This window comes from Suncus etruscus, chromosome 2, assembly GCF_024139225.1.
Source record: "Suncus etruscus isolate mSunEtr1 chromosome 2, mSunEtr1.pri.cur, whole genome shotgun sequence".
In the NCBI taxonomy this organism is placed as follows: domain Eukaryota; kingdom Metazoa; phylum Chordata; class Mammalia; order Eulipotyphla; family Soricidae; genus Suncus; species Suncus etruscus.
The window spans coordinates 93394993-93418626 of record NC_064849.1 but is presented as its reverse complement, the minus strand read 5'-3'; the positions used below and the strand labels follow the sequence as shown (position 1 = coordinate 93418626).

The 23634-nt window shown below is 54.9% G+C and overlaps 1 protein-coding gene across 1 annotated transcript; it reads left to right on the top strand.

The window, feature by feature from the left end:
* The first annotated feature begins 560 nt into the window (after positions 1-560).
* Positions 561-23629, top strand: ICE1 (interactor of little elongation complex ELL subunit 1). Its single transcript, XM_049767898.1, has 19 exons — positions 561-838; positions 3958-4013; positions 4680-4708; positions 6440-6464; positions 7192-7255; positions 7437-7513; positions 8132-8169; positions 9781-9863; positions 10013-10052; positions 10147-10203; positions 11315-11404; positions 12026-12336; positions 12741-16778; positions 17384-17552; positions 18138-18298; positions 18867-19057; positions 20025-20131; positions 21689-21787; positions 22677-23629. The coding sequence occupies exons 1-19, from the start codon at positions 755-757 to the stop codon at positions 22856-22858; spliced, it is 5901 nt and encodes a 1966-aa protein (XP_049623855.1). The 5' UTR covers positions 561-754; the 3' UTR covers positions 22859-23629.
* Positions 23630-23634: the final 5 nt, after the last annotated feature.

The following is a 23634-nucleotide window of genomic DNA, read 5'->3' as shown; positions in this document are numbered from 1 at the left end:
AACCCGGTAGGGGTCTCCGCGGACGGGCCTGTAGGATGGAGCCGGAGCAGCTGGCCCGGAGCTCAAAGGAGGGAAGTCCCAGTCTGGGAAGAAGCGTGACTCGGTCGCAGGGTCAGCTGCCTAGCGTGGCCGGAGCGAGGTGGGGCTGGGGCGCGCGTGCTGCCGGGAGTTGTAGTTCTGCAGCCTCCCGGTCCCAGGACGGCAAGCCGATCCCAGGCGGGGCCTTCGGGGCCAACCGGCGCCCGAGTGACGTCATCGAAGTGGGCCCGATTACTCCTTGAGGGGAATTTAGGTGTCCTTCACTGCCTTTCTTAAAGGAAGTCAAAAATAGCATGAGGATTAATAGTAAGAACGGAATAAGACAGAGATTTAAAAGATTTATTATGCATAGTTTGACTTTTTAGATGCTCTATGCTGTCTCAATGACGCGGTTCCTCGCTCCTTTCCGATCAGGCAGTTCGTTGGGCAGCCCGAGCCGCGTCGAGGGGCGGGTGAGGCCGGGCGGGGCGGGGTCCTGGCTGGCTCGCGTCGCGCTCGGGACCGCTCCGAGTAGCGTTTTCTTCGAGCCCTGGCCGCTGCAGAGCTGCGAGCGCCCTTCGCCGCCCCTTCGGGGACCTGTGAGCACGGATGGACCCGCCCGGCCCCAGCGGGGAGCGGCCTGGCCGGCGGCGGCCCCGACGGCGTCAGCCAGGGCTGGGCAGGGCCGCGGATCCCTGAAGCGCGCTCAGGGTTCCGCGGGCCCGGCGGCCGCACCATGATGCCGGGCGAGACGCACTCGGCGGCGCCCGGGACGGCGGCGGGGCTGTCGCGGTGCCAGGGCTGTGCGCCCTTGCAGCAGGTGCGCGTCTCCCTGGGCCGGGCAGGGCCGGGTAGGGCCGAGCTGGTGGGTAGGGCTGAGGGCCGGGCTCCACCGCACCCCGCATTCTTACGCCCCCTTTTTCCCGCGCGCCGGCTTTGGGGGTTCGCTTCCTTGGCTCCCCCGTGGGGCCCAGCCACTGTTTCTTTTGGGGGTGCTGGATGTCCAGGCTGTGCGTCAAGGATTGGGGGGTGTCTCCTAAGGCAAGGCTTTGGGGCTTCCTGCCGGGCCTGACGTTTCTCTTGGAGGGGGAAATTGATGGAAATCTGAAATCTGAGATTTATGGGTGTCTGATGCTCCGGGGTTGCACCGCCCTCCGCCTTGCAGCAGAGCGACCCCCGGAATGTTTCTGTGCATGCCCCCCCCTAGGTTGTTGTTTTTTTTTTTTAATCTGGGTTCCTGGTGGGATTCTGGGACTTGCTTGTCTCTTGCAGGAATTTAAGGTGCACGCGCTGGTGGTATCCAGTGCCCGGTGGGGACCGTGCACGCTCACCCATGGACCCTGGGAATTCAGTTGTTCGTGCGGGTCAGAAGTATCTGGTGCGGGTGTGGGAGATTCCGGGGCAGTGGATCTTGCAGACCTCTTTGCTGTCCCGTTATCTTGTCTCGCTGTGCCTCCCAGCGATATCGGGTCTTCTGTTCTTTGTGCTGGGAAGGGAGGCGTAGCCCGGGTAGAACTGAGTGGGATGGAGGGGAGACTCAGGGTGTTAGAGCCCAGACTGCACCCTGACCTGTGCTGGTTTTCATGAAGTTGGGGGAATGGGGAGAAGTGGGCCAACTCTAGGGGGAACAGAGGGAAACGCCCTGAGGTCTTAAGTAGGTTGTGTCCTTCACATAGCCTCTGCTGGAGGACACCAGAATACAGGCACAAGCTGATAGGGTGAGGCGCGTAGGGGGTTTCTTGAAGCTAAGTAAGAAAGACTCTTCGAAGACCTGCTCTGGTTGAGCTGGGCGTCTCAGGCAGTAGTACTCTTAACCTGCACACTACAGAGACTGGGGCCCCCGCTGGGCCTAGAGCTCCTAACCAGGCCCATAGTTTTGGGGGCATCTTCCAGCCTTTAAGGCTCTCAACAATCCACCATGTCTTGAAGGAAGGAGCACTAGACCGCCCTCCCCCACCTCTTTTTTTTGTTGTTGTTATCTGGGCCGCACTCTGCTCAGGAGTTGCTCCTGGCTATGCGCTCAGAAATCACTCCTGGCTTGGGGGAACATATGGAACTCCGGGGGATTAAACCGTGGTCCATCCTAGTTTAGCTGTGTGCAAGGCAAGCGTCCTACCGCTGCACCACAGCTCCGTCCCCAACACTAGTCTTGAGGTCCCTTCTGTGCCACCTCTGCCAGTCAGGGCTCTGGGTGCTAAGGGGTGGGCCTTGTGGCAGGGTGCTCTGTGCTCTTGGGCTTGTTCCTGCGACTTCCAGGACAAAGTGGTTTGTGTCCTGCAGGCGGGAATGGGCCATCTGTGAGCTGGGCCATGTGTGAACTGGGCTGTGTGGGAGTGAGTTGAGGTTGTGTGTGTGTGTGTGTGTGTGTGTGTGCGCACGCGGGTGTGCGCGCCTGTGCGCCTGTGTGTGTGTGTATCTGTCTTTTTGAATCTCTGGGTGTGTCTGGACCATGTGCATAGCTGGGCTTTAGAAGAAGCAGTGCTAACCAGAAGATTGGGATAAACTCCCTTGAAGGATAATCCTAATTTAAATCCACAGCAGCCCCAGCTATATTATTGTGCAATTCTATGCAGTTACAAAGTAGCCAATCTCTGCTTGTCTTTGCTTTATGCATCAAACTGGAGCTGATCTGACTGCGTGTCCAGGGTTCACTAGACTTTGTTGGGCTTTGCTGTTTTGCACGTGTGTCTTGGGTGAGATGGTTTGGGGCTTGTATTTTGGCCATCGGCTGGTGTACTCTAGCCTGGCAACCCCTTGCACCAGTTCTGGCTTTTTCAGGAGCGTCCCTGTCCTTAGTGACCATTGTCAATTTCCTTGGGGCACAATGCTGACCCTCTCCTCACTTCTGTATTTGGTTCTGACCTTGTTGACTCTGCAGTCTTTCATTTTACCTTTTTTAAATTCAGTTCCAGTTTCTGAATGTTTTTACTTGCTTCTATAAGTTGGGGCAGTGGGTTTGAGTGTTTTCTGTGACAGGGTTATCGATAGGTAGAAAACATCCAAGGAAGATACACACACATTGTCCTAACAGTTACACACACACACACACACACACACACACACACACACACACACACACACACACTCACTCACTCACTCACTCACTCATTCACTCACTCACAACAGTCCCAAGGCTAGATAGGTCACCCCCACGTAGCTTTGGACACACACACACACACACACACACACACTCACTCACTCACTCACTCACTCACTCACTCACTCACTCACTCACTCACTCATTCACTCACTCACAACAGTCCCAAGGCTAGATAGGTCACCCCCACGTAGCTTTGGACTCCACTGTCTCTGCTCAACTGCTTCCAGAGGCCTGCCTGTGCCCAGGCTTGATGAGCCTCCACACCACATGGTGGCGGTGCCAGTGCTCAGTCACCCACCAACCCACCCGTGGGCAGCAGCACATGGGGCAGCAGCACTTGGGCATTTGGTGTGGAGCTACATTTGTAAGAAGGCTTGGCCCAGGTCTGTCTGACACTTCCAGCAGCAGTCCCTAACGGTGCAGGTGGCATTCCTGGGGTGCAGTGGAAGCTGTGCTCCATGCCACACCGAAATGTGGGGACTGTTTCTGTGAATCAGTCACTCATCGTACTGCAGAGAAAAGCAGATTCCTGGGAATGTCCATGTTAACTTCTCCCCATCATTCGAATTATGAAAAAAGCCTATTTGGGGGTGACTGTCGGTGAAGATTCACTGCTGTTTGGGTGATGGTCTCACAGTGTTGGTCTTGTTGAGAGGGAAGATGCCATTGATGTTGGAAAGGAAGTTCCTGCCTTTATTGCAAAGGGAAAAGAGGAGCACTAGTGGGGGAAGGGCGCTTACATCCTTACTTCCTTTGTTCTACCTCATATTCTAGGAACATTCTAGGAATGTTTGCCCTTGTGGCTAAGCTTTACTAAAGAGATAACTTTTTTCTTTCAGAATTTGAATGAATATGTTGATGCATTAACCTTGAAGAAAAAAATCATCAATACAGAGTGAGTGCGCATTCAGGGGTTGACCAAGCCTTCCGCCTGGGGGCCTGGGATAGATGCCAGTATCCTCCACCCGAGCTGTTTTCTCATTCTATCTGGGCACCCGACACCCATGGTCCACGCAGTGCTGCACTGGCCAACCAATGAGTTGGAAGCTAAATAAGATAATTTTGAACAGACAGATTATAAGTGCAGCTCTCACTTAGCATCGTGGAATTGAGGAATTAAGGAAGTTGTTTATAGCTGAGCATGTATCTGTATGTGTATAACATGCATAATGAATGCTGGATACACTTTTTGGTGCCTAATTCATGTAGGATACCTTTATTGGTGTTTAATTCAGGATATACTGTTGTTGAAGAGAAAGAGAGGATGGGAGCCTGCAGATTTTGAATCATTTAAATAGTTTCCTTTTCTCTTTTAAAAAGTAACCTCGGGGTTGGAGTGATGGCACAGTGGTAGGGTGGTAGGGTGTTTGCCTTTCAAGTGTTTGTTTCAAGTCTGACCCAGGACAGACCTGGTTCGATGCCTTGTGTCCCAATTGGTTCCCAAGCCAGGAGCAGTTTCTGAAAACATAGCCAAGAGTAACCCCTGAGTGTCACTGGGTCTGGCCCAAAAACCAAAAAAAAAAAAAAAGTAACCTCCTTTTTTTGTTTTTCTTTGTTGCAGTAACTTGTTAACAGAGTATCAGAAGAAATGTGATGATATCCTTTCCTGCTTCCTCTTTCCTGTGACCTGTGTCATTGTTTGAAAGTTAGCTGGTGATTTCCCTGTTGTCCTTGGAAAGTTGCCAGCACGGCGCCCCCCCCCCCCCCAACATCAGGGCTCAGAATGACTGTTCCCCACTATCTCCCAGGCAGACCCAGCTCTGTCCACTTTGTTTTGCCAACAGTGTTGGTTTGCTCAAGGTGCTAACACCTGGGGATGCTGAAGCCATTCCCACTGGCTCACTCACTGACCGACTGACCAAGGGACAGAGCCGGCCACCACATTAAATGGGACACTCTGAAGCTGTTTCTGGGTCTTTAAAATAAGAGCTGCAAGGGAGTAACCAGTGTGCTGACTCCCTGAGGGAATTTGTGGGACCCGAGGGTGCAGGACACTCTTGTCTGTGGGAGATTTTGGGCCCCTGGGGTGCTCACTCACTGTGGGTGACTCAAGTGTAGGTGGTGTCCATGAACATTATCATGTGGAAGGTCTTTTGTGGCTGTGCCCTTCCCTGCTTCATGATGGCATCTGTCCGCATTTGGTCTCCCCTAAAACGAACCCGATTTATGTGCTTGGCTATTTGGGCCTTAGTTTCACCTTTGAGACAAGGCTGCGCAAGGTGCTTTCTGCAGCCTGCAGTTTGCAAGTGCTTGTGTGGGGACCATCCTGGCCCATCACATTCTCTCACACCACATCTGAGCCTTTACACCTGTTTTTAGTAGCTGAATATTTTGCACGATAATTTTGGCCACTGACCATTTTTGGTGTCTTTATTTAATTATTAATTCTGTCAGACTATTATCACAAGAGGCAAGAGTAGCATCTTTGACTCTGAGAAATGTTAAGATAATAGTTTTTATTTTGTGTAGCTCAGTTGGGGGGACTCTCAGTTAAGTTCCGAGGGCATGTAGTTGAGGCTTGGGTACTTTGGAGAGAAAGGCTCCGGCCCCACACCTCACTAGTTGCAGCACGGATCTAGCAGGGCATCGTGACTTGAGTCATCTCCCAGTTTACGAACTTCTTAAGATCCAGATTAGTGGAATGATTTCCAAAAAGCCCATGCTACTCTTTGGTTAACAGTCTGTCTCTGTGTTGTCTTCATCAGCTCTGGCTTCGATATCCAAGTTAGTTTATATGAACAAAATAGAATGCATTTGTGTTTACCCTAGAGAAATCCCTGAGGTGGCAATCCTGGGCAACTTACAGACTGATGTTGCTCCAGATCGGAGAATTCTTCAATGTCTACTGCACTCCCCCACTCCATTCCATTTTCTGGGAGGCAGAGAGTGTGGTTGAGTTACCAAGATTTGTGGGTCGGTTTCCTTTCCTTCAGAGACACTGTCATGGAAGTTGTGTGCTATAGCTGGGCCCTGAGAAGTCTACGTGCTGGCTGGAGGCTATAGACCCATTGAGCAGTCCTAGAGATGGTGACTTTGGGAATGTATTTAGTAAATTGGAGTGACTCAGGGAAGGTTTATCATTGTGATGTCAAAGGAACTTTGAGTAGCATTTTCTCAAGAACGGGTACTTGGCCGTTACATGGACACAGGTGACTGGATAGTTGCGTCCTTAGACATGTGTCAGTGTATAAACGACTCCAATATTTTCTTTATTTTTTTGCTTTTATGTATGTGTGTATACTTTATTTTTGCAGTAGTAGTTCCAGATGTTGTCTGCCCTGCCCTATCCCTTTATGCTTTCTTCCAGTTTTCCTTAACCAGTTTCACAGCTGCAGTTTGCCAGAAGGTAAGCCACTGGCTTTAGTCTTGATTTGGGGTAGATTTTCAGATCGATGCAGAGGGAGTGTGAGTTTGGCCCACACCGTAGAATGATGCTGGGAAGCTCAAGATCAAAACTAAAAGAGCTGTTCTCTCGGTATAGTCAGGCCATCAAGTGGGCTCTGTCACTTGTGGCCTTGCTGTCTTGCCTTGGGTTTCTGGATGGGACTGGTTGTGTGGGGCTGGGACTGGCTTTGTAGGGCTGGAATGTAGCTGATAACTAATGGTCCTTCCTGTGGATCTGACTCCTTCATGAGGTTACTGGTTGTGGGGACTTGAAACAAACAAACCAGTTTGGTTGTGTTTGAGACTCTGATGACGGTTAGCCCCTAAAATAAGGTAAAATGTGGTCTTCGAACCATGGAGTTGCCTGTCATTTAATTTGAGTGGACAGGCCTGAGTCACAGTGAAAGTGGTCACAGTAAAAGTGTCAAGTTGTGTAGCAAGAGTCTTCGTTAGGCTATTTCCCCGTGCATCAGAAAATCTCTCATCTTTAAATGGCTTTTTAAAACACAGAATCCTATCACGGTATTGGAGGTCAGTGCTAGAGAAAAAGAAAAAGCACACAAGGGGCGTGTTGGTATAACTGGCAGGACTATTTACAGGGAAAACTTTTGCTTCCTTGTTTGGTTTCAGCATAGAAATTGAGTGTAGGTCCTCTAGTACTGCTCTAATGCTCATGCTGCCCTTTGCAGAGAGAACAGCACCTTGCATCACCAGATGGAACAGATGCTTAAAGCCGAGCTAGAGGAGAAAAAGGTATTTTGAGTCACCTCCTTGCCCCAGTGGGTCCTCTTTCACCAACCGCTAATCGGGGCAAGAGACTTTTTTGCATCAACAGAGGAAACAGATGCTATTAGAGACACCCAGGGACGGGGAGTAGACTTAAGAGACCGGTGATGGCCAGGCACTGCAACTGACCAAGCATTTTCCCTTGTAGAGTTCTCTTAAGCTGTACCAGGACATGCATCAGGAATATGCTCGGGTTAAGGAGGAGTGTCTGAGGAGTGACGCAGAGTGAGTGGGCCCACCTGGAGGCGGGGTGGATGCTCAGTGTTGGTGATCCTGTGAGCTCCTGTCGGGATTGTCCATGTTGGGCTGGGGCACTCAGCCCCCCACGGTCAGTCTCCCAGCCTCTGTTTCTGCATCTTGAGAAGGGGACCTTCTAAATGCCTTCCTCAGAGAAGGATGCCAGAGTGTGTGTGCAGGGTGGGGGTGAGCCCAAATGGCGTGTGGAAGGTCACGCAGAGCCAGAGGGTGACAGGAGTCACAGAGTCATCGGAGTGTGGCACCTTGTTTTTGAAACCTGGGGCATTGTTTTATCCTTGGGCTTGGGGGGTGGGGGGTGGTCCTAGAGAACTCCCAGAGATCATTGACACTCAAGCAGGCTCACAGTGGTTCCAGGTGAGTATCGTTAGACCAGCATGGCTAAGATATCTGAGCTGCACCCAGCAAACTTGGGGAACCTTGTGGAGTTGTGAAACAGGGCAGCTGTGTTCAGAACCTACACCTTCCCACCTTCCCTCCTAGCCCTTAAACCTTGGTGACTTCGGAAATGAAAGCACCTTTCACACAGTGTTCTACACATGTTTACTGTTCCTTCTTATTTTCCCATTTTCTCCTGTTGTCCTCCAGGAAGAAGAAACTTGAGGCCAAGGTGAAGAAATTGGAAGGTAATTGTACATCCCAGTCTGCTTGCCTGTCCCAGACCTGGGGTAGCAGCACATCACTGCCTCCCCCCCCCCCCCCCCAATCCCCATCCTCCTCTCAGCCAGCAACAGGCCTGGTTGAGCGTGGCCAGACTCCGTCCGGAGACAAGCACCGGAAGCAGGAGTTTCTCGAGTGTTTCCCGAGACATGGTTGGGAGCAAAGCTTCCTCCTCCTGGCACTGGGGCCTGTGGCTAGTTGGGGTCCTGTGACACTCCTGTGGAGTGTCTGTCCCTTCCCTGCCCAGGGCCTTCCTCTCTGTTCCTGCTTACCTGCATCCTGTATTCGCTCAGGCTCCCCAAATAGTGCTGACCATCACTCCGGTTTTTGTTCCTGTGTTTCTGGCTTCAGGTAGTTGGGGGCACGGGGGTCCTGCTTGGCTGCTCCCTCCTCTCCTCCTCGATGTCCAATCTGCCTTGGCCCTCCCCGCCCCCTCACACACAGCTACGCTCTGGGTTCTGTGCCTCGAAGAACAGGCATTTTTCAGAGCGTGAAGCAAAATTCCAGGCACGTGTAGGAGAGGTTGTTGTGATACTTGCTGTTGCGCCCCCTTTCTCTGCACATTTCTTAGTGTAGAGAAAAGTCCTCATTTCCTGCTGGTCTATGACTGAGCACCAAGAGTGTCCCCTGCCTTGGCGAGCTGGTGGCCCACTGTATTTGAAGAGGATGGGACACTCCCGGTACTCGTAGGGTGTGATAGATCCATCCACCCTTCGGCAGAAGGTGGAACCTCGGTTCTCTGGGGCTGCTGCATAGTCTAGACTCGGTGGGAGAATCATGAAAGGGGGCAGTTTCATTTTCACACACGATAATGTCTAGGACTTATCAGTATTGGCTTGATCCTTAATTGATTTGAACAATTTGGTGCTTCTTAAAATGGCCTCAAGAATTTGCCAGAGGGGCTGCAGCGATAGCATATCATATCGGTGGGGTATTTGCCTTGCTTGTGACTGACCAACCCGGGTGCAAACTCTGGCAACCCATATGTTCTTCCAAATCTGCCAGGAGTAACCCCCTGAGTGCCTCTGGGAGTGCCTCAAAGATCAAAAGATGCCTTAAATTTTTTTTCCCAAAGATATAAAAACCTAGGAAAGAGCTCAAGGGGAGAACAACCAATCACTCATCAGTCCTAGCCACCGCAACTGGGCTCAGGAGGAGAGTCTGGAGGAGGAGCAGTATTTGCGGCTCACAGAGAAGCTGGTTTGTCCAAGTCCAGCTAGAGGGAACGCTAGAATGCTCTAGCCTGAGGAACTCTTTCACTGTGAAGTGGGGGCAAATTTTCAGTCTATGCCAGGTCTATGACTGAATAGATGATAATTTAAATCAAAAGTGTGGGTCATAGATAAAGCATAATGGGAAGGATGTTTACTCTTCATGTGGCTAACTTGGGTTCAATCCCCAGCATCTCGGGTGTGGCTCCCAAACCGAAAACAAATAAAAAAATCATTATTTCCTGTAGTTCTGCCTATCAGAGGAAATACATCTGGAGTGATCTGTGAGTTTATGAAGTTTCACGGAAGGAAATGGAAAGAGATTAGACGTTGAGTCTTTTCCTTTCCTCTTGTTTTTCTCTCCAGAGACCGCATTCAAGCACATCCAGGAATCTAAGCAACTGAGAAATGAGAAGAAAATTCTGGAAAAGGAATTTAAAAAGTCACAGGTACTATAGGACCCACTCTGCTCGTGGAGGGCTAGTTCTAGTTCCTGTCCCTGCCCCAAAGGGTGTGGCCCAGCCCCTGCTCTGCTCATGATCATGATCATCCCCTTTGCCACCACCCTAGCCCTACATGTTTTATTGTATTTGCATAGGAAATACTTGATGAATTCTCCAAGCAGAAGGACGAGAAGGGTGAGTAGTTGGTCTATGGGTCCATCCCAGCTCGCTTCTAAGGCGCTGCTTTGTTGCGCTGTTCGTCTCTTAACTTTCTCCCACGTGTTTCTAGAGTTGAGACACATTGGGACTCAGATATCAAGCGATGCTGTCGGAAACATCGATAAAAGTAAGTGACACATTTCTGTTTTCACTCCTCTCCCTTACCTCCAGTGATTGGGGAATTCCTACCTGTGATCCTTAGCTGTCATTATGAGGGTTCTGGAGACTCCAAAGTAGCCATGCCCTGTTTACTTCTGTTTTTTTTTTTTTTTTTTTTTTTTTTTACAATGAGAGCCTTGTGGATATTAGCATTTGCTGTTTGAGGGAATGTCAGTGAGTTAGTTGGGGCTTATTGTTTCTAAAGAGTAGCTAGAGATGTGACTTCTATCTTTTTCATTAGTCTAGGTTTCTTGGGTGACGACTTAATATTCTAATTGATTAAATTTCCTTGGTGCCAACATGTACTTTAAAAACATAGGAAGAGTACTGTGATGCCAGGGGATCCTGGTGTCATTTTGGAAGGGGGAGGAATTGGGGACAGTGGAACCTGGGAAGTAGAGTGTCTGTGCTATACCTACTCTGTGCCTGGCCAGTGGGTCCTTGTGGGGCTCATGTGGGTAAAGGAGCAGTGCATGGCTTCATCCACCCTGGGACCATGTAGGGACATTTCTAAGAGGAGGCCTCTGGGCAGGATTTTCTGCAATGACTTAGTGTCTGTGGGCAGGGCACAGAGAAGGCGGCCTGCATGATGCTGTGCCTGAGGAATGGCTAGGCCAGGGGCCCTGTCTGAAGTCTGCACTGAGGAGAGAGACTGAGGTAGCCTTGGGGGCATTGGAGGTTCCAGTTAATGAGGGTCTTTCCTAATTTCCTCATTGTAGCCAAACAAGCTGGCTTCAGGGAGAACTTTTGTTTCTGGCTGGAAGTGGGAGACTTGGGGGTCCAAGAGAAGGAGTTTTGGGGCTCCTTTAGCACAGGCACAGATCTGTGGGGCTCTTTTAGCACAGGCACAGCTCTGTTAGAGCTTCTGTGGAGTGGGAAGGAAGGGATGAAGGAACAGTTCTTGGTTTTCTTTCTCGGCCCTCCTGAGCGGGAACTGGGGCAGGGCATTGAAGCAGAGGGAGCCACAGTGTAGGGTGGTTGCATCTCAGTGGATGGGTATGCCTTACGTTTATACCACTGACTTGCTGTCTCTCATGGGAAGGTGAAAGGACATCACTAATCCTCCATCTCTCTCGCAGGGAGAGTGAAACTTCTCCTGAAGGAGCTCTGGCTCTGCATCAACACCGCTGCACACAGACTGCCTGATGAAGGTGGCAGGTGTGCCACAGGTGAGTCAGCTTCCAGATGTTGGTCTTAGGCCTCCAGTTGTTGGCCTGGAGCTCCCAGGAATCAACCTAGGAAACCTAGCATTTGATTTGGCTCCCAGGACTCAGTGTGCAGTCCCCAGTGTCGGACTCAGGTCTTCAGTGTCTGTCTTGGCCCCTAGAGTTTGGAGCCCTAGAGTCTATTTGAAGCCCCATGAAGACCCCAGCTGTGGCGTTTCCCGGTGTATAGGATGGAGCTGGTGCCACCCTGCTCTCTGCCCCTTCCTGAGATCCACAGCCTCTGGCTTAGGGAGCTTCCTGGCCTTCCCCACAGTGCAGCTCCTCTAGGGCACTGAGGAGGGAGATGGCTCTGTCTTCCTTTTGCTGGAATGCAGGTATCTTATAGCTGCCTTGTTCCTCAGGTCCTGCTCTGGCCTGGCTGTGCAGTGGGGTGTTGGGAACCAACAGGGAGCATGCTGACAGCCGTGTGGCCTTATGGGGACTCAGGGCTGCTCCACTGGACACCGCTGGATGTGTCCCGGATGAGAACTAACCCCGAGGTGTTTGCACCTCCTTGGCTTTGGCTCTCGCAGCGTGGCTCTCGTTTCTTAGACAGTTGTCACAGGTGCCACACTTCTCCCACAGATAAGCCTGCCCAGGGAACCTCCACACCACCAGCATGTGGGGCAGCAGGTGACAGCACAGACAAGATGGCTGATGTGCACACTTGCCTGGCTGAGCTGTCCATGGAGATCGAGAGCAACTTCTCCCAAGAGGCCCCAGATGCTGGGCAGCTGAGCAGCTGTGTGGGTCCTCTGCGGGCACAGCTGGTGGATGAAGACCTGCAGGCTGCTGTGGACTTCTTCAAAATGCCACCCCCGCTCCTGTCCCCCGTGCCATCCCCGCCGCTTGTGTCCCTACCGCCCTGGGGCTCACTCACTTCTCCGCTGGGGCCGGTGAGTGCCACACATCTCTCTGTTGCCCTGACACTCAGACCAGGCTGGGGGAGAGAGGGAGTAATGTCGGGGCATTGGCAGGTGGCATCACCTTTTGGGTTGGCCCTGCTGTGATCTGTCACTGGTTTTCTGTCCTGTGCGTCCTGGGACCTGAGTCTCTCAGAGCCTCATCCAGGCCTGCAGACTCGGGGGCACAGTGTTGGGCCCTGCCCAGAGGACAGAACAAATCTGCAGGTGTTTGGGGCATGGAGGTGTTTATTGGATGGGCATGTCCATAGGGCACAGGGAACTCTTGGGGGCAGACACGCTTTGGCAACAGGATTGATGGCAGTTGTGCTCAGCCGTGGGTCCCGTCACTCACTAGAGCTTCTCTCTCTGTCTCTTGGTCCCTGTTTATCTCTCAGGAGGCCTGCTTTGAAGATGACGCAAATTCAAGTGACGCTGACTCTGCCCTGCACAGGAACCCCCCAGAGACCATTTCCGAAGATGACTCCACCTCGCCCCTACCTCTCTGGGCCGCCGCCCTAAGCACTGCCCAGGGCCACGACTCCCCGGAGGAAAAGAATCTTGGGGCACAGGAGGGCTCTCCATCGCCGAGCACACCAGCGGGAAGCCCAGTGCCCTCAGTGGGCTTTGGGACCTTCACGGCCCCCCTGAGTGCCCCTTCTCTCACCTTCCCCTTCGCTCAGGAACGGCCCTGGGCCTCTGCTTCAAAGTCCCCATGCGTGGGGCCGGCGGACTTACGGGGAACTGTGCGGGAGGTGGACAAAGCCGTGCAGACCGAGAGGTCACCCCTGTGGCCCCGGGATGGAGAGTTCCCCAGGCTGCCCATCCTGGGTTCCCCCCTGCATCCGAGGAGCCTTGGCAACCTATTGGAGTCCCGGCCGGCGGAGTGGATGTTGGCCTCCAGAGTCACATCTGAATCTGAGCATTTGCCGGGAGGTGATCGGGGGGTTCCCCGGCCCTCAGCACCTGCTGGCTTCCAGTGTGGGAAGGAGCCTAGTGTCCCCATCCCGATGGACTCTCCTTTCTCTGAGTCCAGGTTCCATCCACAGCTAGAGTCCTTGGAAGGAGAGAGTGACCCCGAGACAATGACATCCAGTGCTCTGACGCCGGGTTCTGGAGTGTCCCCCAGCGAAGGCCGGAGCGATGCAGAGCCTGCAGTGGTCACCTCAGGCCAGACCCAGGATCCCTCCCCTCCACGATCAGTACTGAGTAGGGCACCTGCAGATGGGCAGCGTGTCTATCGGTCTCCCCAAGGACCTCTGAAGACTAGCCCGTGTCAGCCAGCACCCAGCGGGCAAGGCCTTGGTCAGCTGCAGCTCTTGTCTTGGCACCAGAGCCCAGTGCTACGCAGGGGCCGTGCAGGGGGACTGCCAGACACAGATGGGCCCCTACCTTCCCCGGCAGCTGCTATCTCTCCAGATGAGAACTTCAGGGCAGCTGTCGCCTCCACCACGCTGCCATCCAACCAGGTGTCAGTCATCACCAAGCAGGCACGCCCAGATCTCCCCACACTGCCTCAGGAGGATGCTCCCTTGACAGCAGTGGGCCCCCTGCCCAGGACTGAGCTGCAGGCCACAGAGAAAGATGGAGTGGCCCTCAGGACCAGGCAGGCGGTGGCCACCACTCATACCTCACCTGAAGTCTCCAGCACCTGCAGGAAGTTGGACTTTGATGACCCTAGTGCACCCTCAGTTGCAGGCAGCTCACTTTTCCTGGCCAGTAGCATCCTGGCGCTTTCCTACGATCATGTCCCCGGACATAAGCACAGAGGGACCCTGGGGCCCCGCAGGCTGCCTGCCCCAATCCGCGCCATCAGGCAGAGCCCCCGTAAGTCTGGGCCCTCACCATTGCTGTCAAGTGGGACTTCAGGGGCTCCCCAAACTGTCGTACACTCCGAGAGCCTCCCCATGGTGCCGTGCCTCTACACGGGCCGTCGGGAGCCACAGGATGGGGTGGACACAGAGGCGGAGAGTGAGGTGCCCAGCTGCAGCGAGGGGGAGCCTGAGCCTGAGACCTCAGGGACTGTGCCAGGTACAGCCAAGGCCAGGCCCTGGCCGGAGCTGGGCGCCCTCATGTCTGCCCTGCAGCACTGCAGCCTGGCCGCTGCTGCCGACTCACTATCCACCTCTGATGTGGCGCTATTCCTGGAGGGCTGTCGACTGCGGGACAGCAGCTGTGCCGACTCAGCATCTGAGTGTTCTAGCAAGGAGCCCGTGGTGGCTCTGGAGGAAGCCGGGGGAGGCCTGGAACCACCTGAGGAGTTACCAGCATCCGAAGGCGATGAGGCAGCCCCAAGGCTCTCCAGTCAGCTGTCGCCAAGCTCCCTGGACACACTGGCCAAGGTGCTGGCCAGGCTTGGGCGTGAATTGCAAGCAGGCCCTGAGGGCTCCCCACTTCGTGAGGCCGGGACCCTGCTGCTGCTCAACATGCTCCAGCAGTTAATAGCTGAGGAAGGGCCAGACCCTGAGCCAGAGTCCAAGCCACACCCTGAGCCCGAGCCCGATCCAGAACACGAGTTGCACCCTGAGCCGGAGCCCGAGCCAGAACACGAGTTGCACCCTGAGCCAGAGTTGGAGCCAGTGCCCAAGTTGGATTCTAAGCCTGAACCCAAGCCTGTGCCAGACTCTCCTCTGGAATCCACACCCGCATCCAAATCAGCATCAGCTGCTGCCAGCTTGCAGGGCTCACCTGACGGACAATCTGGCCCGGCACAGCAGGAGGCGCGCCTGGAACCGGCGGGATCCCAGGGCACAGGCACTGGTCAGGCCCCCGAGACGGAACCTGAGGCCATGTTCCAGTGCCAGATTTCCACTGTGACGTCGGAGGTCATCAGTGTGCTGCTCGATGGCCACCAGGACCTTGTCATTGAGAAGGGGGACAACTGGACTATTATTAATGGAGTTGCACTGCTGCCAGGCAGCAACCGGATGCTCCTGTGCTGTCCACCAGCCGGGGGCCTTGACACTGAGCTCGATGCCAAGCCGGACACAGACCTGGACTCTGAATTGGATGTGGACCTGGATGCCAATGCGGACCTTGGTTCTTGCCCATCCCCTGCCGAGGATGCCCCACCTGCACCCCCTGAACTGGTCCCGGCTCCTCCACCCAGTGCCGTCCAGGAGATCTCAAGCAGCGGCCAGACTACCAACTTTGACAAGAGCCGCCTTCGCAACAGGCCCGTGAGGCCGAGCACCAGGATCAACGCTGAGATTTTCGACCATGACTTGGACTTCGAGGCCCCTACAGCAGCATCTGACCACACCTACTTCAACTCCAAACTTGAGGTGGCCACCAAGACTAAAGGCCGGGCCAGGAATACCAGCCAGGAACAGTCCAGCAGGCCTGGGAAGATCACAGGCAGGGCTGAGGCTTCTGGGGGCTGTGATGTCCCGGAGGAGAAGAGCCCTGCAAAAGCCCCACGGGCACCAGCACAGCCAGTCCTGGCCACAGCAGACACTTCGACGCCAGCCGATGGGGCTGCTGGGGACACGCTAAGCCAGATCCGGCAGGAGGTGGGGCCCCCACTGCCACCACTGCTCGCCCCCCTTGTGGCCACACCGCCCCGGCCCTCCCGTTCTGTGTCCCCCCTCATCTCCAGCTCTAGCCCCGCCTCGCCCCTCGGCCAGCTGTCCCCATTGTCAGAAGCACCTGAGCCCCCTGCTGGATCTCCCATACCTGGAACCCAATCCACCACAGGAGAGCGTGCTCTGGCGTCCCCACTGCAGTTCTGTGCGGCCACGCCGAAGCATGCCCTACCCGTGCCCGGTCGCCTGCCGCCCCTGGCTGCCGGCCCTACCTCTGCCCACACCACTTCTGGGGCAGGTCCACAGGAGAACTCGGTGAAGATCCTGGACACCATGTACCCCGAGCTATCTGCACGAGCTCGCACCCTCAACATTCTCAAAGGCAACCTTCAGTTGTCACGAGGCCCTGCCGACGGCCAGGACCACCCTGCACCCGGCAGCACCCTCTCAGGCTTCAAAACCATCACGTCTACCTCCACGGCCTTTGTGAAGGCTGGGGGCCGCATGGCAGGGAAGCGGGCGCTGCTGGCCACCTCGCTTCGGAGTGCCAAGAAGCTACGGCTGGATGGCAGCTCCCCGGAGCCTGAGTCTGGGAGCACTGGCGCCGGACCCCACAAAAACCACCGCCGGCAGCCCCCACCCTCCGCTGATTATGACAACCCTGTCGCCGGGGAAGACAGAGGCCCTGGGGAGCCTGACCCTGCAGCCACACAGGCAGTAGCCCCCAAATCCAAAGACACTGCAGAGTCTCATGATGGAGCGATTGCAGATGCACTGAAGAGGCTCGCCCAGGCCTCCTTCGACCTGCTGCCCGTCATCCGAAGCCATGTCTATGTGGGCAACATCTCCAAGAGACCTGTCATGCGCGACCAGGAGAAGGAGGTGGTCCTGGAGTTCAGTACCACGCGCAAGGTGGGCAGTGGGCCCTGGAAAATGTGCTCATTCCCACACCAGTTAGGCTTGGCGGCTTCGAAGGGCTAATGGTTCAGGAAGCAGCACAGCAGGGTAAACCAGATGCTGCAGGTACAGGGTCGGGTTTACAGGGAGCACATTCACCCCAGAGCCTAACTGACCTTGCTGACCACATCTGCTTGGGGTCCTCCTCCCTGCTGCCCCTGCCCTCATATGGACCACCCCCTCCCTGCTTTGATCATATCATCTTGTCATGCCTTTCTTCCCAGGACCGAGTTTTCCAAGAGTGAATTGGGCTGGGCACCGGGACCCTTGTTTCTTTTTCCAAAGGGCTATGGGTAGTTCCATTTGCAGCCACTCAGCAGGCCATGTGCGCCCTGGGCTTGTCAGGGTCCCCCACACCAAAACAGAATCTTCTTGAGTTGAGACAAGTTGGTAGGGGGCATTAGTTAAGGGTCCAATGAGCATGTGATCTCAGTGCATACCTAGGGTGCTGGTTTGAGGACTGCAGGAGTGTGGGTGCTTCCCTGGGACTGGGAGCCATGGCACATCCACCACAGTACCCACTGACTGCTGCTCACCCCCTTTCTCTCGTGTCTGCCCAGCACCTGGCTGAGGCCCTGCTGCAGTCGATCCTGTTGGAACTGAGAGCACAGAAGTCATCTGTGGAGCCCAGCTGCAGGCACGCCCTGTGCCGTGTGTATGTGGGCCTGTGCCGGCAGTTGGGGGACCTGGAACGCGCACGTCTCTTCTGCTACAGCCTCCTGAAGGAAGGTGTGCCTGGGGCTGTGGGTGCAGTGTGTGGGTGTGGGGTCTGGAGGCCTCGACCATGTCAGCTCAGTGGGAGGATGTTCAAGGCTATACAGGTAGATGGGGACCAGGGTCCAGGAGGCTGGGCCAGGCAGGAGCATATTACATGTCTCATCAGGTCAGACCCTCCCTCAGGAGCCAATTTTAGAGCAGTATGGGAGATGCAAGTAGGCAGGTTCACAGCTATGTGTGGCCCCCAAGCTTACTCCTTAGGCAGCCATGTCTGGGGGCCCCTTGCAGACCTTTTCCCTCCTCAGTCACCAAGTTCTATGCGTTGACTGCTCCAGATAGCTGCAGGGTCACCCCGAGCAGGGGACACACAGGCTAAGGACCCTCTGCATGCTAGTCAGTGTCCACCAATTGGGTTTCCAGCTTCCCAAAGAGAGGGTTCAGGGGTGGGGTAGGGGTGGGGAAGACTTCGTTCAGCCAGCCCTCCCTCCCTACCCAGGCTCTTCCTGGTACTGGCGCTGTTACCAAATTCCCTTTGGGTTTCTGCTTTAGTGTTGCCATCAGACACAACGGTTCGTGACTTTTTCTTCCTTCTCGTAGATTTCCCGGAGTCCGAAAAGCTTACACTGTTCATTGCCAACATGTGGCATGATGTGTTCATCTCCCAGTCGGTCATCAACAAAGCCATGCAGCTGGTCGCCCGGCAGCGTGCGAAAGGCGAGGTGCTTAACTGCCTGCGAGCATTCCTCAACTGGGAGAAGGTGAGCCCTCACCACTTCCTTCAGGGCTGCTCAGATAGTAGAAAGGTTAAAGGTGGTTAAGGGCAACCAGGTATATGGGCCGGAGCGAAAGCACAGAGACTTAGCTTGCATGCAACATCAGTCCCTTCTGACATCCCGACATCCCATATGGTTCCCCGAGCTTGCCACCAGTGACTACTGATCATGGGGACAGGAGTAATCTGAGCACTGCTGGTGTGCCCCAACCCCAAAATCTAATTCAAAATGTTCCTGATTGCAGTTTGGTCATACAGCGTTCAGCACCCTTTAACACTCCATCTTTCCGCCACCTCAGTTTTCCTCCTGCCCTCTTCCCTGCCTGCCTGCCTGCCTGTCTGTCTGTCTCTCTCTGTCTCTCTCCCTCCCTCCTCTTCTCTCCCTCTCCCTCCTCTTCTCTCCCTCTCCTTCCCTCTGTCTCTCCCTCCCCTCTCTCCTTTGCCTTACTGAGAAGACATATGGCGCGCATACCCCCTGGATTGTTCTGGTGAGAGTCACCCGTGGCCCTGTGCCCAGCCTGACGCCGCCCCCCCCCCCCTTTCCTCTCTCACAGAACGCGCCTGTGGACGTTGGCTTCATGGTGTCCAAACTGCTCCTGACCATCCAGTTGTGCCCCAAAACTGAGTTTCAGTGCAGTGAGAAGTTTGGTGAGGACCTGAGCGCCAGCACCTGGGAGCACATCCTAGCCATCGACCTACTTTGCTGCCATCAGAAGTGGGTGTGGACGCACGACAACATTATCAGGTGTGGTGGGCATAGCAGGTAGCGCCCTGACAACCAGCACTGGGTCCTGGCCATACACTCCAATCCCCCTTTGATGACCATTGGCCGCTCCCTAGGCCTGTCCCTGCTGTCTCACCCTATCCACACCCTACTCAGGCAAGACAGTGGAATGAATGTGCGACTCCAACCCAGGCACACAGATGCACACAGGGGAAGAGCCCAGTCAATGAAACACCCCCAGCTCCCCTGCCCCTCCCCTCAACGGATCCCACTTGTCTCTGGTGTGTCCAGGGTAACAAGCATGGAATCAGAGCTCACATCAGGAATTTTTTGTTGGAGGGAGATTTGGGCTATACCTAACAGTGCTGAGGGATCACTCCTTGCAGGCTCCAGGGACCCTATGGGATATCGGGATTGAACCCAGGTTGGCCATGTGCAAGGCAAACGCCCTCTCCATTGTGCTGTTGTTCTGGCCCCCAATCAGGAAGTCTTTATTAGCTTGGGGGGAGGGTTTACAGAGTGCATCCCCACCGTAGATTTCCCCAGCCTTTATGAGAGCAGAAGGGGCCTTTGTCCCTTGAGCAGAGCACAGGCAGATAAGCAGGTCCCCAGTCCTGGGATGTGGTGGCATTTCCAGGCCACTTCAGCAGCTAGTGCTCAGAAAAGCCCCAACAACTGGTCATTTTCAGAAGGGCCCTGTCTTCTTCTATGGAGCTTGTTTATTTCTTAATTAAAAGCAAACTGTGAGGTGGTGGTCTGGGGGCCAGATGGTCGCCATGTGCCTAGCTTATACTGGGGCCACAGTACTTGGGCTTCACTGGGGGTGGGGTTCGCCCCCGTCTCCATGGCCTCTGATTCAATCACCTGTGGATCTCCAAACAGCAAGCTCACTGCTGTGCTGGTCCTCATTCCCGGGCTTTGCTGGGTCTGACCCCGAGATGAGGTGAGGTGCTGCCTCCATTTCTCTGACTGCTGCTCTTCTCCCCAGCAAGGAGCTGTGGCCTGTGATGGACAAGTGGGTCAAGTACAGGAAAGGTCACACCAACGTCGCCTATACCCCGGACATCATTATTGCATCCATCCTCAGGCTCATTGGTGAGACACGCCTGTCCCTGTCCCTGTCTCTGTCTCAGGGAAGGGCCAATGTGGTCCCCTCTTTGTTCCTGTTCTAGACTTGCTGTGTTCTGAGTCATGAGTCCGGTTCCCCCCTGTGCACCATGTTTCTAGGTGCTCGTGCTGTGTCCACTCTTGCCCACATTAGGGACCCATGCACTGTGGCAAGCATGGCTCTGCGTGACCTGCAAGGTCTCATTGGCTCCCAGGACCAAGGTTTATCCCCTCAGGCCCCTGGATGTGTTCCGGTCTGGAGTGGCTCTGACTGTTGCCTCTTCCTGTTGGCTGTTGCTGTCATTCTGCCCCTGAGTGTCAGCTCCCCCAGGCTCTGCAGCCTGTGGGGCTTTTCATGCTCAGAATCGCTTCTCTTTGCCCTAGTCCCCCAGTTGGTTCCTTGCATCCGGGTACAGCCACTCTCTACAGCTTAAGACTGTCAGTGTGGTGGCTGTTTGTGTCTGAGGACTTCCAGCACTCAGGGCAGTGCCCTCTGCAGCAAGGCTGGACAGGGCTGATGTCCTAGGAGGAATTTGGATCAGGGGAGGGCAGCAGAATTTTAGTGCTGATTTCTGTGTGGCAACGGGGTTTTGGGCCACACATGGTGGTGCTCAGGTTTCCTCCTGGCTGTACTCTCAGGAATCACTCCTGATGGGGCTCAAGGACCATAAGGGTTGCCAGGGATCGAACCACAGCCAGCATTATGCAAGGCAAATGCCCTCCCTGCTATGCTGTCGTTCTGGCCCTTAGATTCCTTTTTACCTGATGCAGCTTTGCTGGGAGCCTGGGCATCTGCAGTGAGGGTGCAGGTGGCCTGGGAATGAGACATTCTCTGCTGTCACCTCAGAGCCTGTGGTTGGAGCTGGGCCCTGAGTGAAGGGATGAGGCCCGCAGACATGGACGCATGCGGGGGACCCTCCAGTCTCACTATATTTGTGGCCTTAGCAAATTATTTGGGGAAAATGACCCAGGGTCAGATGGCTGCTCCCAATTACACCCCTGGGAAGTAGCCCAGAGCGTGACTGGGAAAGGTGTGACCATAGTCCCTTAGAAACAAGGATGGAGTTGCCTTGGACCCCACAACTGTGCGGACTGCAGTGTGGTGTTACCATTATGTGAGGCTGGAGGAGAGCAGAGCTGGGAGCCGTGCACAGCGGGGGGGGCTGGGGAGACGGTGGGGACCTTGGGGACTGCATCACTCTGCAGGACGTTTCTGTGCTTTGAGGTATACTGGGTGAGTACTAAGTGTCTACTGAGACCCTGTGGGAACACGAGGAGTGAGATGGTGAAAAGGGGTCCCCATGCTCCTACTCGAAGGAGATTGACAGTGCTTGTGGGAGATGCTTGCTCACGCATGTATGTTCATGCGTTGGGCCATGTGTTCATGCACTGGGCCCAGATAGCTCCCTGGGCCGGCCTGTATATGTTCCCATGTGTCTGATGTGAGTGCGTGGTGCTTCCTGGGGCCTGTCTGAAAGGTCCCGGCTCCAGAGTGCAGCTCACACTACCTCCCACCTTCACCCGGCTGTCGCTGTGTTTCCCTAGGGCGCTTGGGCCAGTTGGGGCTGAAGGAAGGGTTCCCGACCGCCGTGAAGAACATCAGCTCTGTCATTGGCATGTTCATCCAGCATGCCCGGGATGAAGGTAAGATCTAGTGGAAGAAATACCCCTTCTCGGACCCTGGGACCTACAGTTCCAAATGGGGAGTGGGGACTGTCTGACACGAAGTTGCTGCCTGCAATTGGCATGGCCACTTCCATTTCATGTTGCGGTGACCGTGACCCTTACCTGCTTCCAAAGGTGGCTTTGCCCTGCTCTGGAACTGTAGGGCTCAGGGAGTATCAGGCAGCCAGGAGGAGGCCTTGTTTCAGCAAAACCTAGCAGCACATGGCGCTGGGCCTGAAGCCAGTTGTGGAGCTGACCACAACCCTGGGGAACCCCATTGGACAGGAGCAGCAACTCCCACGTCCTCCGCCTGCTCACACAGTGACTCATGGTTGCCCACAGTGCCCTGGGTCCCATAGGGATCATCACTCCCTCCTGTTCCCCGTGTGGCTTCCCTATTGTCCTGTCTGTTGGGACAATGGTGTCAGGGCTGTGTCCTGCTGTTCCTCAGTGCTAGTGATGCTGGCCCGGATGGCCCCGTCCTTGTGGGGCACTGTCAGGAAGGCTATGCGTGAAGGGCTGGACTGTTCTTTGCTTGTGTGAGTTCCGTGCCCGGAGGCTTGGTGACTGGCTCAGGAGCCCACTGGGGGCAGCAGGGTGGATAGTCGTGGGCTCCTTATTCTGCCAGTGCTATAAGGTCTTGTTTCCTGAGAGCCCAAACCTGGGCAGAGACTCCTTCCAGCACTGTAGGTGGAGCCCATCACCAGGCAGGAGTGGCAGCTGACATTTGGGGCTCCCATGCCTTCGCTGCCCCCTGTGTGTTTGATGTGGTATGAGACTAAAGAATACCTATGAAGGGCCTCTCAGAGCAGTGGCTCTGGGGCATCAGGTGCCTTCTAGAGTAATAGCCTGCACTTGTCCTTTCCAGATATCCCATGGGGGATCCAGCTGGCTGCAGTGTATGCACTGTGTGACCTGAGCCCCAGCAACCCCTCCGAAATCTCCAAGATCCTAGAGGCCTGGCGCCAAGAGACCTCCCACAGTGTGCCTCCGGCCGTGGTGGGCTGCTTGGAGGAGGTGAGCTCCCTGTGTTCGGAAGAGCTCAGCTGAGCAGGAGAGAAGTATCTGGATGACTCCGAGACGGAGGTTGGAGAGGGAGAGAGGCCTGCTGCTCTCGGGCGACGCCCTGGAACCCTGTCCTGTCCTACCCAGCGCCACTGCCCGCACCCACCTGCCTAGCTCACCGGGTCCTGGGGCACAGTATCGGGTTTGGTCAGGCAACAAGGACTTGAACTTTGCCCTTTTTTGCTGCAGAAAGTGTCCTTTTAGTCACCTCTTGCAGGTGAACGGCATTTTATAATAACAGAACAACGTCCTTGGTTTGGTTCCGGAGCTGACCTGAGGGTCAGGTCTCTGGACTGGACCGCAGAAAGGATCAGTGGAGCCGGGCAGCAGCCCCGAGGGTCCATGAGTGTTCGCTCGGCTCCATCGGGCCAGGAAGCTGTGGTCTGGCCTCCTGCCTTTGCCCTGGACATGCTCTGTGGGCTCAGCTGCTCATGGAGGAGCCAGCAGCAGAGTAATGCCTGGGCTGGGCCCCTGAGCTGGCTGCTGGGGGCGCCTGGGCTGCATGCCGAGGAGACCTGGGCTGGGTGTTCAGGGGGCCTGAGCTGGGCGCCCTTTGCGTGCATAGGACATCAGCCCCTCTCTCCCGCCAGGGCTGTCGGGACAAGCAAATGATGTGGTTCACATTGGATAATATTCCACTTGGGAATTTTAGTATCTGTATAGAGAAAACGGGGTTCCGACCTCACCGTGATCCTGGTCTGTCTCTGTTCACCCTTTCTTAAGATTCTTGTCTGTGATTTTTATAATAAAACTAACTTGAG

Excerpts from the sequence above, each read along its gene's own strand:
- ICE1 (XM_049767898.1), top strand. The coding sequence starts at position 755 with ATGATGCCGGGCGAGACGCACTCGGCGGCGCCCGGGACGGCGGCGGGG. Across the intron at positions 6,465-7,191 it reads CAGCTGCAGTTTGCCAGAAG|AGAGAACAGCACCTTGCATC; the intron begins GTAAGCCACTGG and ends TGCCCTTTGCAG. Across the intron at positions 21,788-22,676 it reads CCAGCATGCCCGGGATGAAG|ATATCCCATGGGGGATCCAG; the intron begins GTAAGATCTAGT and ends TGTCCTTTCCAG.